Raw genomic sequence first — 16,945 nt, forward strand, 5'->3', positions numbered from 1 at the left:
AAGAAAGGCAGAAGAAATACTGAGGAAAGAAAATAATTTTAAATGTTCCATTTTTAAAAAACTAACTTTATTGTACATACATTTCCCAAAGACCACATATCAAAATATATTTGTAAAAAAAATTACTGGCTGTACCTAATTGAAAATATAAATACAATAAAATAACTTTCAACTATCAAAGTCAATATATATGGAACCCTTGTCACTAGGGTTTTGGCCCATAATAGTTTTTTTAGGACATCTGATTTACAAGCCTTTTATACCATTAGAGAAAGCAGAAATGCTCTTGTTACCACTCAGAATCTGCCTTGTAAACTTGATGTGGTGGCAGTGCCTGTATCCCATAACTTGAGAGGCTGAGGCAGAAATCAGGACATAGGGCTCACCACAGTTACACATCAAATTTGATGCTAGCTTGGGCAAGATGACATCCTATCTCAAAAAACTAAAAACAATGAAAAATGTGAAGTGCTTTTTTTCAAAAAGCATTATTAGTCTTTACTAGAGTTTTATATATATATAAGCACGGTACTTCAGATTCTTCAGTAGTCCTTCGTATTTATACCACTGTAATGCCATCGGTCTTGTAAGCATACTTGAACTACAAAAAAAGAAAAAAAACTATGAGTTTGGATATTCGAAAGGTAAGCTTACAAAACTAAGATCAACAATACATTCCCCATCACTCTAACCTTTATGTTTATACTGAAATAATTCAACTTAACCAAGTGTGTCCACAACTTCCTAGTAACTGATTTTGGCTACTCCAAACATTCCTATTGTCAGGTTTCTTTGTTGCATTTGGTTTGGTTTTCTGAGATAATGTCTCAACATAGCTCTAGCTGTCTTGGAACTCTGTAGAATAGGCTAGCTTTGAACTTACAGATGTCTGTCTCTGCTTCCTGAGCACTGAGATTAAAGGTGTTTGCCACCATCCAGCTCTGCTGTCAGTTTTTTAAATTTATTAAGTGCAGAAGATGGCAAGAATGGAGTTAGAGCTCAGTGATGTGAAATATGAAATCGTTCTTTTGTAGTGTAGTTTACTGTATGGCTTCATCAGGAGCCATATGTTAAACAGCAGAGACGCGTAATGTCACTGTTTTCTGACTTAAGCTCTAATGGGTTTAGCATATTTGTAAAGCATAATATCAACTTTTCTCCTGAGTATTTTCCTACTGGTAATTGCCATCGCAAGAAAGAATAGTTTTAAAATGAGAAGGAGCAAAAAAAGTACTTTGAGATGGGAGTCTTGTCTCCCAGCTGCTGATCCCAAGCGATCTACCTCAGGACCCTAGTGCAAGGGTTGCAACCATGTATCATGTCCCACTGAAAAATGTTGACCTGTTAGGGCCATTGCTGTTCCATTGTGGGCACTGAAGGAGTTTATAGAGATAATGATAGAGGAACACTTCAAGTTGGGAAGTTTGAAATAATTTTGTCAGGAAAGACAGCATTTGTTCTCTTAGTCTGCTTATGTTACAGATAAACTTGTTGGGGAACTTGAAGTGTGATAGCCACTTAGGAGGAGAAGCATTCATTTTGAGCACTCACCAAGTAACTAGAGCTCTGTACATTACTACAAAAGATCAATCTCTAGTCAGCGGGATCGCACAGTGAATAGCGGCACTTGCCACCACACCGGGTAACTTGACTTGGATCTCTAGATAGGATCTGCAGAGCCAACTCCAAGCAAGTTGTCCTGACTTCATCCGCGTGCTGTGGCACTTGTGTATGCAAATACCTAAGTGTGATAGGAGTGAATCCTTAAGTAACCCTGACACTAAATGATGACTTTTGGGGAAAGCTAATATTTATATGTATTTGATTTTATGTGAATGGGTGTTTGGCTTACATATATGTCTCTGCCTATGTGTGCAATGCCTGGGGAAGCCAGAAGAGGACATCAGATCCTCTGGAATTGGAGTTATAGATGGCTTTTAATTGCCATGTGTATGTTCTGGAAACCAAACCTGAGTCCTTTGCAGCAACAGCGAGTGCTGTTAACCACTAAGCCTGAGAAAGCTCTTTTCTACAGACCTGAGAAAGCTCATTTTTAATTTAACTGCATTTTAGATATTTTTTCTGTGTTAGACTATGAACTTTATTCATTCATCCTCTACCTGGTTTTATCATTTAAGTTCAATAATACTAAAGTTTTGAACAGAAAAGCTTTTCCAGTCTATAGTTATTGACAGCAAATTACCACTTGGCAATTAGCTCTAAGTTTTGGCAGGCATGTGGTTCTTCTTAATGGAAATTAAGACAAAGTTATCGTTTCCCTTACAGGACTAATCTAAATGAAGATGGGCAGCATCTACATAATTTCATTCTAAAACCATATTTGAGAGTTTAAATCAGGAGTGGTTTGTGAATGAATGATAATTTGTTTTGATTTCCCATTTTGTATTTGTAGGCATAACAGCAAAGGTCTAAATTTTAGAGGTTAAACTAGACATGGATGTTTCAAAAATAAAAATTTGGTAAGTTCTATAATTCATTAATAAAGTGCTTATTTATGTTGTAATTTTTTAATTATAACAAAACATTTGACTACAGTACAGTATACTTTTAAGCTAAGATAAAGCATTTATGTTAACTTCTAAGCCATTAGCTTTGTGATAATTTATTTGTTCTTCAAAATCTTCTCAAGTTGTGTCATTCCCCCCCCCCCCTTTGAGACAGGGTTTCTCTGTGTAGCCTTGGCTGTCCTGGACTCTGTAGACCAGGCTTGCCTCGAACTCACAGATATCTGCCAGCCTCTGCCTCCTAAGTGCTGGGATTAAAGGTATGTGCCACCACACCCAGCATGTTGTGCCATTTTTATTTCAGTTAAATAAGGACTCTGAGGGAAGCGAAAGATGTCCAAGATAGCAACAAGCTAAGTAACTTATGCTAACTTAAACAGATCTTAAAGCCTGTGCCCCATGGTGCTTCAACACCCCATACAGTTTGTTACCTGTGTAAAGTCTACGAACTATTGGAATTTGTGAGGTTCTAGGTATCAGACCAAGATTTAACAGAAGGAAACTTAGGCAGAGATTATGTTAAATGAAAATGAACACAAGACATTAGAATTTCTGTATTGCCACTACGTCTTAGTTCCTTATTGCAAACTATTCAGTTATGTCTGAGAAGGGGCACTAAAAACTTGACAGCAATTTTATTTGTTTGAACTCTAAATCAAACTTCAATAGCAGTGTGCCCTAATGAACAAGAAAGAAACTGGCCAAGAAGATCCACACCAGAAATATAATAGTAGCAATGCCTAAGATTAGCAGTCTTTCGCTTCTTATCAATTTTTTTTTTTTTTTTTTTTTTTGTAATTTAACCTGGAACACAGTGTTAAAAATTACTTTTGCCAATTTTTCCCACATTTCCGCTGGACTTGGACTCAGCTTAATGATTAGTAATTTGGATGCTCCCTGGGAAGCACAGCACTACCCCCGCACTATACGTCACTTGTGGACTTGTTATCCCAGGCAAGTCAGGAAAGGCTCCCTCAATTCATATGTAAACTATGTACACTCTAAACATTGCAGAAATTGCTACCTGCTTCCCAGAAGGCCATGTGCACGTAAAGAACAAAACAAACATTTACTAGTTACCAAAAGCATGAGGACTTGGAACAGATATGTCACTCTTATTACTGTGGCTTGATGTTTACTACAGAAAACAACTTACGCAAAAGTCATCATTGTTTTTACTCTCAATGGAATAGCCACAGAAAGGACTTAAAGACACCATGTCAGTAGAATTCATAAAATGTAAATCAGTGAGATGTATGGATGAAAAGCATCTGCTACATTAGCTGTCTCTGGTGTCACTTCTGTAGCACTGAAGTCAACAAATGCATCAGCTTCACTAATAATCATGGTTGAAAGACTTCAGATATTAGTCAAAATTATTTGCCCAAATAATTAGGTAGGCAGGATTAGTAATCCCCACTATTGTGTAAACATTGTACAATGTATCCATGTATCAGAATATCCCATAGTTCCCTACACACCCTATAGATACTCCTATGTACCCTATAGATACACACATCTTTCTCATGTATCAGTTAAAAAAATACATAAATTTTAAAAATGTTCCCGGTTGACAACATGTAGAAAAGCAAAGATTTAAAGGGATACAGCCTTTTGGAAGGCAGTTACATTTTTGAAGCTTATCTCTTTTCACCTGGAAGCTATACCTTGAGAAATTTATCTGCAGAAGTACCTTAATGGAGCTATCATCTATGTAAAGGTGTTTAATGTTTTGGGGTGACAAAAAAAGTAGCCATAACAAGCAACTAAATTATAAAAATCTATTCAAGGTAGTATGGCAAATGCTGTGTGGCTATGGTCTAAAAGCAGATAAGTTTATAATGACATAAAATATTACAGGAGGGAACATGAAAGTATCTAGAGTGGTGTGTGTTTTGTCTGAATAAAATCCTATGTTTTGACAGTTTATTAGGAGAAAGAAGCCAAGTAGGGATGATTTTATTTTTCTACTCTGCATCTTCTTTCCTTGGGTTTTTCTGGTACACATTAATACTCTATATAACTATTTTTTTACTGGCTTGCCTTTTAAACTTTTTATTTTTAAGAGATAACAATATGTGATGATATGATATGTTAAAACAAAAACTAACACATCCGAGTTGGACCAGATAAACAAACAGAAGGAAAGAGCTTTAGAAAAGAACAAGAATCAGAACCCACTCTTCCACACACTTAGGAATCCCATAAAAGCACTAAACTGGAAGCCAAAACTTTTAAACTGGAGAGCATAAATGTTTCTAAAGGCACTGTAAGTTAACTTGATTTATTTTTAACTAAGGTAAGATGAGAAATAGCGTGTGGACATACTTGTAGAAATACAGAGCTGATATGCAAAGCGCCTGGTTGAAACCTTTGCAGCAGTGAAGGATTATAGTCCACCTGTGGTAAACAGAGCACGCCACAGTTTTATGGCAGGTGACAATACATACGGAAGGTAAGAGACTAGAATGTGGCCTCCAGAGATGTGTTGGCCTGTTTCTTCACACGAGGTCTGTGTGTCGTCAACAGTCCCCATACTCAACTGCGTAGCTGAGAATGATGTCGAACTCCCAATTCCCTGTCAACCTGCAGAGGACTGAGATTATAGGCAGGAGCCACCAGGCCTGGATTAAAGCTTATTAATAGAAGACACTGTGGTACCTGCCAAGTATTAAAGCTCAGTATATTCATATGAGGTACTTCAAAAGTAGGGATAGTTCCTGGCTACTAGCTGTCCAGGGTGGCATACATATGAAGTCTCAGCACCCGGGTGGCTGAGGCAGGAAGACTGCAAGTTCAAGGCTAGCTTAGACTACATAGTTTGAAACCAGCCTGCACTATGTGGCTAGGCTCTTTCTTTAAAGGGGGAGAGGAAAGGGAAAGAGTTAAAAAAAAAAAAATCTTAACCTAATAATGAAGATTATTCTGTGGTAGTTCATGTGTATGCTATAAGGAATTTTACCTAACCTGTTAGGAATTACATACTGCAAGTACTTTCTGCTCCATAATAAACCTGTGTATGTCCTAATACTGTCTACAGAAGAGAAAACTGGGTATGTATGCTGCCCAGGTACTGTAACTAGAGAACTTTAAACTCAGACATTATAACTCCAGTATATGTGCTTTTAAAGCTGGGTCATAAACACTCATGCATTGTCTTACACTGTTAATAAGGCTATGGAGTTTGTTTTTATTTTTATTTTTATTTTTTATTTTTTTTTAAAGGAAACAATGAGGAAATTATTTCTGGTAGATGTTAGGCTAGATTTTTAATAAAAAATAAAAGACCTATAAGTTGTTGGCCACAAGAGGGCATCAGATAGCTTCTTAGTGTCAAAGCCAAAGGTTAGATTCTAAGTAACGTCCCCTTGATATGAAAAGCTAGAGGTTATAGTTTGAAACAACACTTCCTATAGTAGTGGAAGATTTTAAGTGTTCCATTGTTGTGTACAATGAGCATTTCCTTATTAGTTTGTCTTCATGTTATAGAAGTAGTGGCCATACAATAAAATCTATGCACAAACAAAAGATAACCTGAGACTATCCCTGTGGCAGACAGAGCCACTGCTGAAGTGTTACAGGATGGAGAGGCACTTTCCCTTATGTATGCCTATGTTTAGGTTGGGATATGAAAAAAAAAATCCTAATTTTCATAGTCACACTGATATGTATGGTCCTTAATTTGTTTAACAGTCTGTCATTAGACAGTAAGCTGCAAATCTCTTGGAGATATCCCATCAAGTGTGTCAGTGTGTAACTACAGTGCTGGTGGTGATCAGAAGTATTCCCTTCAAGGTCCAGAATGCACAAATCAGTCGAGACTACCAACTTCATCATACCTGAAGCTGTAAAATTTTTTTAATGGTATGGTGGGTTTATACCTGTGATCCCACCACTCAAGAAGCTGAGGCAGGAGGATTTACCCAAGTTTGAAACCAGCATGGGCTACTTAGTGGGTTCCAGGCCAGCTGTGGTTCTAAAATGAAGGCCTTTCTCAAAAAGAATTTTCTAATTTTTTTTTTAACTCTGTCTAAACTGACTGAAAAAAATGAAAGATAAATTAGTTTCGTCACCTGAAATGTTTGTAAGTGAAACCTACTTCAGATTTGTATGGTTAATTGTCATCCGATTCTGTCTGACAAGAATCGCAAACAAGGGCTGGACATGGCTCAGTGGTTAAGAGCACTGGTTGTTCTTCCACGGGACCCAAGTTTAATTCCCAGCACCCAGACAGCAGCTCACAATTGTTTGTAACTCCTAACTCCTGTTCCAGGGGATCTGACACCTTCATACTGACGTACATGCAGGCAAAATACCAGTGTACAAAAAAAAAGTAATTAAAAAAGAATAGTAAACAAGAGATTGAAGTGCAACTCATTAAAATACATTGCTTAAATATTTTGAACATTGTACTTTTGGACAATAAATTTTTATGTACAGATGTTTTTCATTGTTAAATTCTGATAAATCATTCTCAAGTTGAAAAGAAAAATATAAACTGTAAACGCATTTAATATGCCAATCATAGCTTAGCAACATCATAAAAATCAGAGTATCAGTTTGTGACCATGTGGCTGACTGGGAGCTACACCTTGATGCCACTACCGAGCACTGCCAAGAATATGGTGCCATTTCACATTCCAGGAAAATGCCAAAATTAAAAGTATGATTGTGCTGAATGTGCTAGCATACAAGTTTTTTGTTTTTTGTTTTTAATTCAAGTTAAGGGTCGGACAGAATTGTTCGGTTAGGGATGTCACTCAGAGGTACAGGGCTTGCCTAGCATGGTATTCTGCATATAGGGCAAGTGCTCTGCCCCAACCTCAGAAGCAGGCTTTTATTTTTTCTATTACCATGCTATTTAATATAACCAATATGTACTAGTTACTTAAAATGTGGAATCATAGCAAGCATAACAGTTTGTTGCAAACAGTGTACAGCTCTTGCCAAGCACGCGGCACTGGGACCACTCAGAGCATCATGACAAGAATGTAGAGCACCTACCAGGAACAAAAGGAGCGGGTGAGGAGAGTGACCTTCCAAAGAGCCGCACACTCTCAGCTTTCCTCAATGCCAAGAAGCCAAGGTTTCTAGAAAATTCTAGACTATGAAGCAAGAGTTGCAGTTTATTTTATGAGGCCTTGTGAAATGAAAAAACTTTCTGGATCTTGCCATTTTTTTCAATATGTATATGATGATGAACCAAATAACAACAGCATATAGTAATATTTCTGGTATTGTGGTATTAATAATTTACCTGAATTGGTCTTTAAAACAACTACCTCCAAAATACCAACTTTTTTTTTTTTTTTTTTTTGGCTTTTCGAAACAGGGCTTCTCTGTGTGGCCTTGGCTGTCCTAGACTCGCTTTGTAGACCAGGCTGGCCTCAAAACTCACAATGATATGCCTGCCTCTGCCTCACAAGTGCTGGGATTAAAGGCATATGCCACCATGACCGGCCTCAAAATAGCAACTTCTATCAAATTTTCTTTCCCAACCATGTTTTCTGCTTTGTCATCATGAGAGTAGTACTTCTAACCTCCAGATCTGCAAATGGTCACAGTGGGATGTGCACATAGATCAAGAGTCATCTGGACTTGTGAAACAGTATGCAGATGAATGTAGATGAGACAGTACATACATTAAGCCTCCTGCAATCCAAGCATTATACTGCCATTAGCCAAGGTAAGACAGCCAAACGTGCATCTTTAGTAAAAACTGTCAGGTGGGAACAAGCTCTAGTCTGTGGTCATAATGGATCTTTTGTCGCACAACAAAAGACAGGCAGTTAAATCCCATTCTGTGAGGTGAGGTATCTTATGAGCAGACCTGCATCTCAGCTCCTATGAAGGGTATTTCAATATGGCCTCAGAGAATCCAAAAGGAATTCCATGAGATAGTGCTAAGAGTTCATAAGCCATGTCTTTAACCAAACCACAAGAGAGTTGTTGTTTCTATTTTAACTTGTCGGGGCTGGAGAGATGGCTCAATGCTTAAGAGCACTGTCTGCTATTCCAGAGGTCCTGAATTCAATTCCCAGCAACCACCACACGATGGCTCACAACCATCTAATGTGATCTGATGTCCTCTTCTGGACTGCAGGTGGACATTGAGGCAGAGCACTGTATACATAATAATAAATAAATATTTAACTTTGCCAGTGGTGTAGTGATTAATCATTTAAATAGGCTGTCTCTGATGTTAGGGGTTGCAGAGTCCATTTTAAGCCCTAAGCATGAGCAAATCACTGGTGGCTTGGGTATACTGATGGATTTCAAGTGTTGCGTCACTATTAAAGTGCATGATGTACAGAATTAATGTGTGGAGAAATTTTCATAAACTGCCACCTCAATACCATCCCAGAGTTTGACGTCATTCCTACAACTGTCATTGATACTTAAGGGTTTTTGTTTTATATCTTTTTTAACATTTTGAAAGCCTGTCGGCATTCCTTATAAGTTTTGAATTGTTGTTTTAACTTTTTTTTTCACTCAACCATGGCATATTGTTTGACATAACATTGTAAGAAATTTCAGTCAAACTCATATAAACACATATTGAAGTCTTGCTAGCTACTACACGGCACATGATTACTTCGCTGTGAGCATGATGGAGAACATTTTAGTTGAGGGAAAGACCTCATTATTCTTGGTGAACTTTAACTTTGATTTGTGTTGTGTTGTTTCTGTGAACGCAAAAAAAAAATTGTTCTATTTTCATGTTCAAAGCCTGATACATGGTGGAAGAGACACAGCTTTACAATGGTCCGCAAGTTGTTGGTACTGGTCCTCTCTGTCCTCTACTGTTCCCTGAAAATATTCTTACTGTTGACAGTTCTGGGACTATGTAAGAGGGAAACTGTCCTACTTAACATTAAAAGAACAAAGTGCCAGTGGCCAAAATTCATCTTGGAATAGTGTGTGACATCTAACTTAATATGTCACCTAATCACATTTTCTTTTTAAGAACAAAATCACTCACTCCTTCACTTAGTTTGTGCTGATTCCCAAGCTGCTCTGGGTAGAAATTCCAGCAACTTGAAGAAACTAAAGATAACCTGAGAAATACTGTGGTGGAAATACGTTTGGCATTGGCTTACTATAACTAAAATGAGAGCAGTTGTAAACTATCTACAACTGAGACTTTGCTCACTTGAACATTTGATGTAAAGGTGTATTCAACTCTGAGGATTGTGACATGTCTGTTTTTGGTTGTTTGCTTTCGTCCTTCTCTTTTGCTCTTTTGCACTGGCTGACAGCACTGAATCCTCAACACCAACTGGGATGCATCTCATTACATTCATTTCCCTGTGGAATTCCTGTTAGACTGCAGTACTATAGTGTCCCTCATCTTTATCCACACTTAGATGTCATCACCAACATGCACACGTTGTTTTTTGCTGGTTTTTTTTGGTTGTGGTTTTGGTTTTGGTTTTTCGACACAGGGTTTCTCTGTGTAGCCTTCGCTGTCCTGAACTCACTTTGTACACCAGGCTGGCCTCAGATGCACAGTGATCTGCCTTGCCTCTGCCTCCCGAGTGCTGGGATTAAAGGTGTGAGCCACCATGATACTCTTAAACCCCAGCCTCCAGTCCAGCATTGGCTCCTGCTCCTGATAAACTAAACTGTTTCAACATTGCCAGTTCCCTATTCAAGGAAATTGCTTGCACTCAGTATCTGCAAAACTCAGTATGTTACACGGTCTCATTTCCAACATTTACAAGCCAAGGCTGTAACTGTTATCTTTTCCCCTCTAAATTGTCTACCATCTTGCTACCAACTTTTTGTCTACAGTATTGGTTTTATGTTCTGGTTGAGGTATGTAACTCAATAGCCAGTTATTACTTTGCCTAAATTTAAAAAAAAAAAAATTCATGTGCTTTCAACAGAGTTGTTCTCAATACATTCAAATGCTAGTCTTTAGTTTTCTGTCCCACTTCAGTTGTCCACTCAGCTGCTCCAACCTAAAACCTTCTTCCCTTGTGACCAGTCCTGACACCACTAACTTATTCCTTGGAACACAGACCTTTTCATTCTGCTTCCCTGAAAAAGTCATTTCATCTTCTCAGCAAGAATCATAAAGACAAATTCATTGGCAGTTCATCTACATGCATTTGACAAGCACCTAAGTTTAAGCTGTGTTTCCCATCTCATATGCTTCTCTAGCAGATTCTGGAGAAAAGATGAAGTGAGCGAGGGCATCCCTTTCTGCTGATAGTAAAATCACCATAAATAAAAGCCAGGCAGTGGTGATGCAGGCCTTTAATCCCAGCACTCTGTAGACAAAGACAAGTGGATCTCTTGAGTTTAAGGCCAGCCTGACCTACAGAGTTCCTGGACAGCCAGGGCTACACAGAGGAAATCCTGTCTTGAAAAACAACAACAAAATCACAGTAAATTAAACAGGAAACCCAACAGGCAGATATTCCATATAAATTGACTGTTGAGTTAGGGCCTTCCTTTGTAGTTTGCAACTGTCACTATTATGAGTTGAGCTCGCCCCATGATCCGAAATTCCTATATGGAAACTTAACCTCCCTGCATGACAGATACTACAGTTACTTCAGATGAGGTCTTCAGTGGGTGTAAACGCAGCGTGGCTGATGTCCTTGAACAAAGAGGAATTATGGACAGAGATAGGTGTTTACAGAAGAAAAGAATGTGAAGGGAACAGGGAGAAAAGACCCATGGATAAGCCAAGGATAAATGCTTCAACAGTCCATCTCCAAGCTCGTCTAAGGAGCGATCCCTGCCACCACCTTGACTGTGGCCCACCAGCCTCCAGAACCGTGAGACATCAAGTCTCTGCTACTTAAGCCTTAGAATTTGTGGGAGCTTGCTATGGTAGTTAGCCCTAGCAAGCAATCACACATAGAGAAATCACTTGTAAAGAACTTATTTCAGAAGATGATACATTTAAGGACTTGAAGACAGCTGACACAGTACTATCAGGCTTTATTTTTTTGAAAACTAAAAAGCCCGAAGAAATGATGTATTAGTTATTTTATCAGGTCTTCCTAGATTTGTGTACCAAAAAGTATTAGTATATCCAAATTAGGCAATGTGCTCCCAGCTTTTGGAACTATGAGCACAGTTTGTTGATAAATAGTCCAATAAAAGAGATTCTTTTAAGTAGCATGAAGGGACCAAAGCATGTATATGTGTTTTATATGTATTTATACACACTTTTAACTCACCTGAAAAATGTGAGTTTGTTTCTAAAATTATGTAATTACAAAAGCTTGAACCTCAACATTGTACGCCGGGATAGATATGTATATATAGTCATACATATACATTGGAATGGCAAATAATATATGTATGTTTGACTAATATATGGTGATTACAATCTTTATTCTCCTTGTTCGGGGATGAGGGTGAAAGAGGCTTGATTCAGGAAAGCAGGAAGGAAAAACATACTGAAGCTTTAGTAGATGTTTATAAAAGCAAAATAAAGCCACACCACAAGGCAGAGGACTGCTTTCTTCATTTTATTTCAAAAGTACACAAGGTCACAAAACTAAGAGCAAGTTTCTGTTTTTAAACAAAGTTGTTCTTACAAACTTTCAAATCCACATCATTGTATATGGAAGCCAGAAAGTTGAAACACAAAATCTGAAACTGACACTACCAATTTTCTACTTTGTAAATGTGGGGGTGTCAAATTAGTATTTTTAGGACAACTGTATTTATTGCCAAAATTCAGTTAGGGACAAGAATATGTCAAATGGTGAATTGTGGTCCTCTTAGCACCTGTGTCATTAAATTAGCAGAAAACAGAGCTCACCGTTGGCAGAACTTTAGTGTCTAACAGCAAACCCAACTGATGGTCTCTATATTCTAAATTAATTTATTTTGTTAGATTTATCTTTGAGCTTAGTCAAATTCCAAGAGGGAAATGATTCTAAAGGAGAAATAACCACAATTCACAAATGTGTTTTTTATTCTCTCTTTCTGTAATACTTTCAAAAGGCGTCTTGTTCAAATATGGATTACTTTAGTGTCAAAGTCGGCAAACAAAAAATCCTATTGAAGGACCTGTTGCCTTTATTGCTGGAATATCCAGAAGCATTGGAAATAGTATAACTTGCCCAGAACATTTACACTATGAAACACAAGAGTCTTATAAGGATATATGTACATATATAATATATAATGTCACAAACCACTTAAAATTGTGCCAGCCTTTTTCTACACACTACTCTGTAAGTGACACATTTAAAGCATTCAACACATAAAATATGGACATTTTTTGTTCACACCGAAATAAGGCAGCTGAAAGCACTCTAAACACTGTTGAAAAAATTTAGAAAAACAAAAACCTACAAACATTCACATAGCTTCAAATTTACATGCTGTGCACACAGGGACAATAGCAATTACTACGTTACTTACACATTAAAGGATAGCCAACTCCATGCAGTGAGTTCTTTTTAATCAAAAAGTTTACTTGCCTCTTTACTTTATCTAAATTCCCAGGGCACAATCTGAAATCATTTCTTAGAATTCAGATTCCAACCTCAGTCTGCGCATTCTAAAGAAAATGCTGTGCCCCTGAGTTCAACCCCAGGTGTTAGAGCTCTCAGTGTAGCTCAGGATTGCTTTGACCTGGCTAATGGCCTCCAATGCAAGATCTTCCTGTGCCTCTGGAGTTCTGGGGTCACAGATGTGCATTGTCACCTGTACTGTCACATGTACCAGGAATTAAGCATTGCCCTATCTATATGGATCTTCCCCACTAAACACACTTTCTCTGTGTTTCCAATCTAATAAATCTTTGGTCGATAACTCAAATTTTTTTTAAAAAAAATTGTCTATGTAACCGATCAGAGAAATCAATATAAGATTTTGGGCAGCGGGGAAGGCTTTGTCACAGGAAAATATCAGTAAGGTTATCAACAATACTCATAAACTTTTGGGTATTCAGAGCACAGACTATGTAATCCACTGTGTCGTTCTCTCCACATTACCCCATGTAACATTCCAATATGATTCTAAATTTCCCGTGTATCAAGTGGAGCCAAGGAGTATGCTGTGAAGACACAGTACTGGCCCTGAACTGATACTGGCTCTCTAGTTAAGATGCATTAATAAAGTTATTGAACTGTTGACCATTACCAGTATTGATTATAGAGCAAACACTTGCTCCCTAGTTCAACTAAAATCATCAATGAGAATTGTTTGGCAAACTACCAGTTCTTGTCTGACCTTTGCAGGAACTGAACTAACAATGAGAACAACTGCAGACCACTGGCTAAAACTGAACTGCATCTCTAATTCTCTATCATCTAGGTCTGTTGGTTTTTACAGTATTTTGTTTTATTTTTTTAACAAGCCTGTCTTTCAGATTACAGTTGCTACCGATCTGGACTGAAATATTTGGATACTCTAGGTTTTGTTTGCCTTTAAATAAATATGAAGTCTAAGGAAAAGATTCCACATACCTAACTTTCTACAGTAATTTCTACCTAGCATAATCTTCATTATATAAAAATCATTAAAATTTACATTCTAATTTATTCTTGTAATATCTTATAAAAATGCCAAACATCTGATAGTCAAATGGGGCTATAATTATAAATCAGAAACATGGTCAAAGAGTACTGGGGGATGTGAATTCTTTTTTTTTTTTTTTAATCTTTTATAAACAATGGTATCATTTAAGTGACATCAAAAAAAGCACAGGGGAGAAGAGGCAAGATTGAGATTCTAAGGGTAGAAAGGAGCCACAGTGGTATGCTTTTAAAAACAGTACCTTCACCTCTAAGCACCTTTTAGGTAGGTGATAGCCAGCTCATAGGCACCAGAAAGTCATAGTAGAAATCAAATTACCCAAAAAGGCACAGATGAAAATAACACAAATATAAAAAGTAATTTTATGCAAGGCTTAAGCCTACTTTACAAAACGCCTCCAAATATGTTAAACTGTACACTCATCCATTACATGGACATTCAGCTTAATTTCACCAGTAAAAGGTATACACAAGGGTCTGCGAATCGTGAATGCATGCCAACATTAACCAATAATGTAGCATTTGCCAGCACAGCACCTGAAGAGGTTAACAGAAACCTATTCCCTAGGAAAAGGCTTTGGGGTTAATAAAATCTTTTATTACTACTGTAAAGAAACTGCTGGCTGATTATACTCCACACACACGCCCTCACAATCTTAAGGGAAATACAATAAAGTCACTCTTTTCTACGAAAACTATATTTAATACATTTGGCAGATAGGAGTACTCCCCTGACTCCTTGTTAAATTTCTTTTAAGAGTAAATCTCTCACAAAACTAAGACTCAAACTTGAATTATGACAACAGAGAGGCATGATTGGCCACGGAACAGCAAGCTCACCGCCGAAGTCTAGAATTCAGGACTGGTGGAAGAAGCTTAACCTGCCTCTATTATATTTGTTTACCGAGTCTTGGAGAAACACAGCCTCCAAGAACTGTACTCCAGATAGTAAGCCTCGACTGCATGCTTCTACAACAGAAGATACGCAGTACAGTCTGCTACCAAACAAAACCAGATTTTTTTAAAAAATCAATAATTTAAGGATTTTCATCCCTAACTGCCAGATGATAAGTGAATTAACATTTGTTGTTGTCATCTGTCTTTCTTTTTTTAATTGCAAAAACATCATCTAAAGTAGAAGTCCAGTGTTTAGTTATAGACGGGGCTAGCCAGCAGTATCAACCTGTCTGGTCAAGAGTTTTGCAGTCGCCCACAGGCCTCAAGACACAGACACACTCCCTACCCCCACGCCCATGCTACATCGAAGGGTTCACCTCTCTGTGTAGCAGAAGCAAATGCTTCCGATCTGAAAGGTGCTTCTTTTTGTAACACACAAAAGGTTACTCCCTTCTGTAGTGTATCAGTTAAAATACTTTTACGAAACTGTTCTACAGCCAGTATCGTAATACAGACTTGTTATCCCAGCACTCAAGAGGCTGAAGCCGGGGGATTGTGATTTGAGGCCAGCCTAGGCTACGCACTGAGACCCTAGCTCAAAACAAAACACAGAAAGAAAAGAAAGAAATTATTTCAGAGATGATGTTTATAAATGACTTGGAAATGAACCTAGTCATTTCTAAAACTCTAGCGTCTCCTACTCTTAGAGACAATCCCAAATACACTTAGAATACTGAGGCTATAAAACAAATTCATGCATTAAGTACTTTTTCCATGGATGTTTCTTAAAGTTGAGAGATACTGTTCACAAATATCCAAAAATGTTGTTCATAAATAAATGAGACAGAACGCTAAAAATAATGGTAGGAATTACAAAGTATTTTCAGATGATTCAAGTGTCAACTTGGTATGTATGTAAATTCACAATTTCTTCACCTATGACATCATATTTAAAGTGCCATATTTTTTAAGCATTATTTAGATGCCCCTAAAATCAACTTGTTAAAAAAAAAAACCATTTCCCCAGATGGTCAATGCCATTACTATTAAGCCTTCATTGTTTCACTAGAACCAAAAAGATCTGTGGGGCATGTTTCTAATAGTTTCGTATTAACTTCTTCATATATATGTTGGGGCTGCTGTTAAAACATTTAGAATAAAATAAGTTTTGATGTGTTGAGAGAAGAAATGAACCATGGAAAGCAGAAAAGAGAGGTGCAGAGCTTCACACTATAGACCCGTCCTTGCTCTGTGCTGGGATCATCACAGGAACCGCTCCCATTCGACTTAGATTAGGGGCAGCTACCTTAGCGGGTGCCAGAGTCGGACTCTGAGGAGCACGTTCGAAGTCTTCGCTGGGGACTTGATTATACTGAGTCTTGGAATACCCTTCCATGTTGGAAGGGGACATGGATCCCAGGGAGGAGTGGTTACTGCCAATGTAGCTCCTGGCAGTGGAGGTCCGACTCTTTGGAGGAGGCACATCTTCCCTGGAAAACAAGAGTCCCCGACACATGCTAAAACACCAGGTTCTAAAAACGTACAATTGTGTAAGCTACAAATCATGGGTAAGTGCCAGCATAGGAAAGAAACATTAGGCAGAGCGAGCAACTGCCCATCACTATGTTCCTGACCTGATCTATTATCTGGGCCAGGATCATAAGTAACAATTAATGAACTATGGCTTTTGTACAAATGCATGTTTTGTCCTTTGAAATGAAGAAGAAATCTCACTTTCACATCCTAGCATCAATGATCATCTATTTGAGCCACAGCATTGAGTTAATAAAGCTCGGACAAATGCATATAGTTCTATTCCCAAGGAAGGAAAGAATTCCTATTGCTATGAAGTCCTATAAGACTTTAAGGCAAAAGCTGCATATTTCTGTTTCCAAAACCTGAGAGTTGGTAGCTAAGAGTTTTCATCCAGCACTGTCATAGAAAATAAACCTGAAGAGCTCTGGTTGCATCTTAAAAGACAACTGCTCAGATCTCCACTCTCCAGACCTA

General features: G+C 37.9%; 1 protein-coding gene across 3 annotated transcripts in view; it reads right to left on the reverse strand.

The window, feature by feature from the left end:
• Nucleotides 1-45: 45 nt before the first annotated feature.
• Nucleotides 46-16,945, reverse strand: part of CXADR (CXADR cell adhesion molecule) — a 51,822-nt gene continuing 34,922 nt past the window's right edge. For 2 of the 3 annotated variants that reach the window (XM_084801699.1, XM_084801697.1), the window contains one exon: nucleotides 12,004-16,425. In XM_084801699.1, coding sequence (XP_084657825.1) covers nucleotides 16,238-16,425 — 188 coding nt within the window. In that variant the 3' untranslated portion in view covers nucleotides 12,004-16,237. Of the gene's footprint in view, nucleotides 602-12,003; nucleotides 16,426-16,945 lie in introns of those variants that run through there. The other variant, XM_084801698.1, reaches the window with a different exon arrangement.

Source organism: Acomys minous (assembly GCF_964271855.1).
Source record: "Acomys minous genome assembly, chromosome: 11".
NCBI classification, from domain to species: Eukaryota; Metazoa; Chordata; class Mammalia; order Rodentia; family Muridae; genus Acomys; species Acomys minous.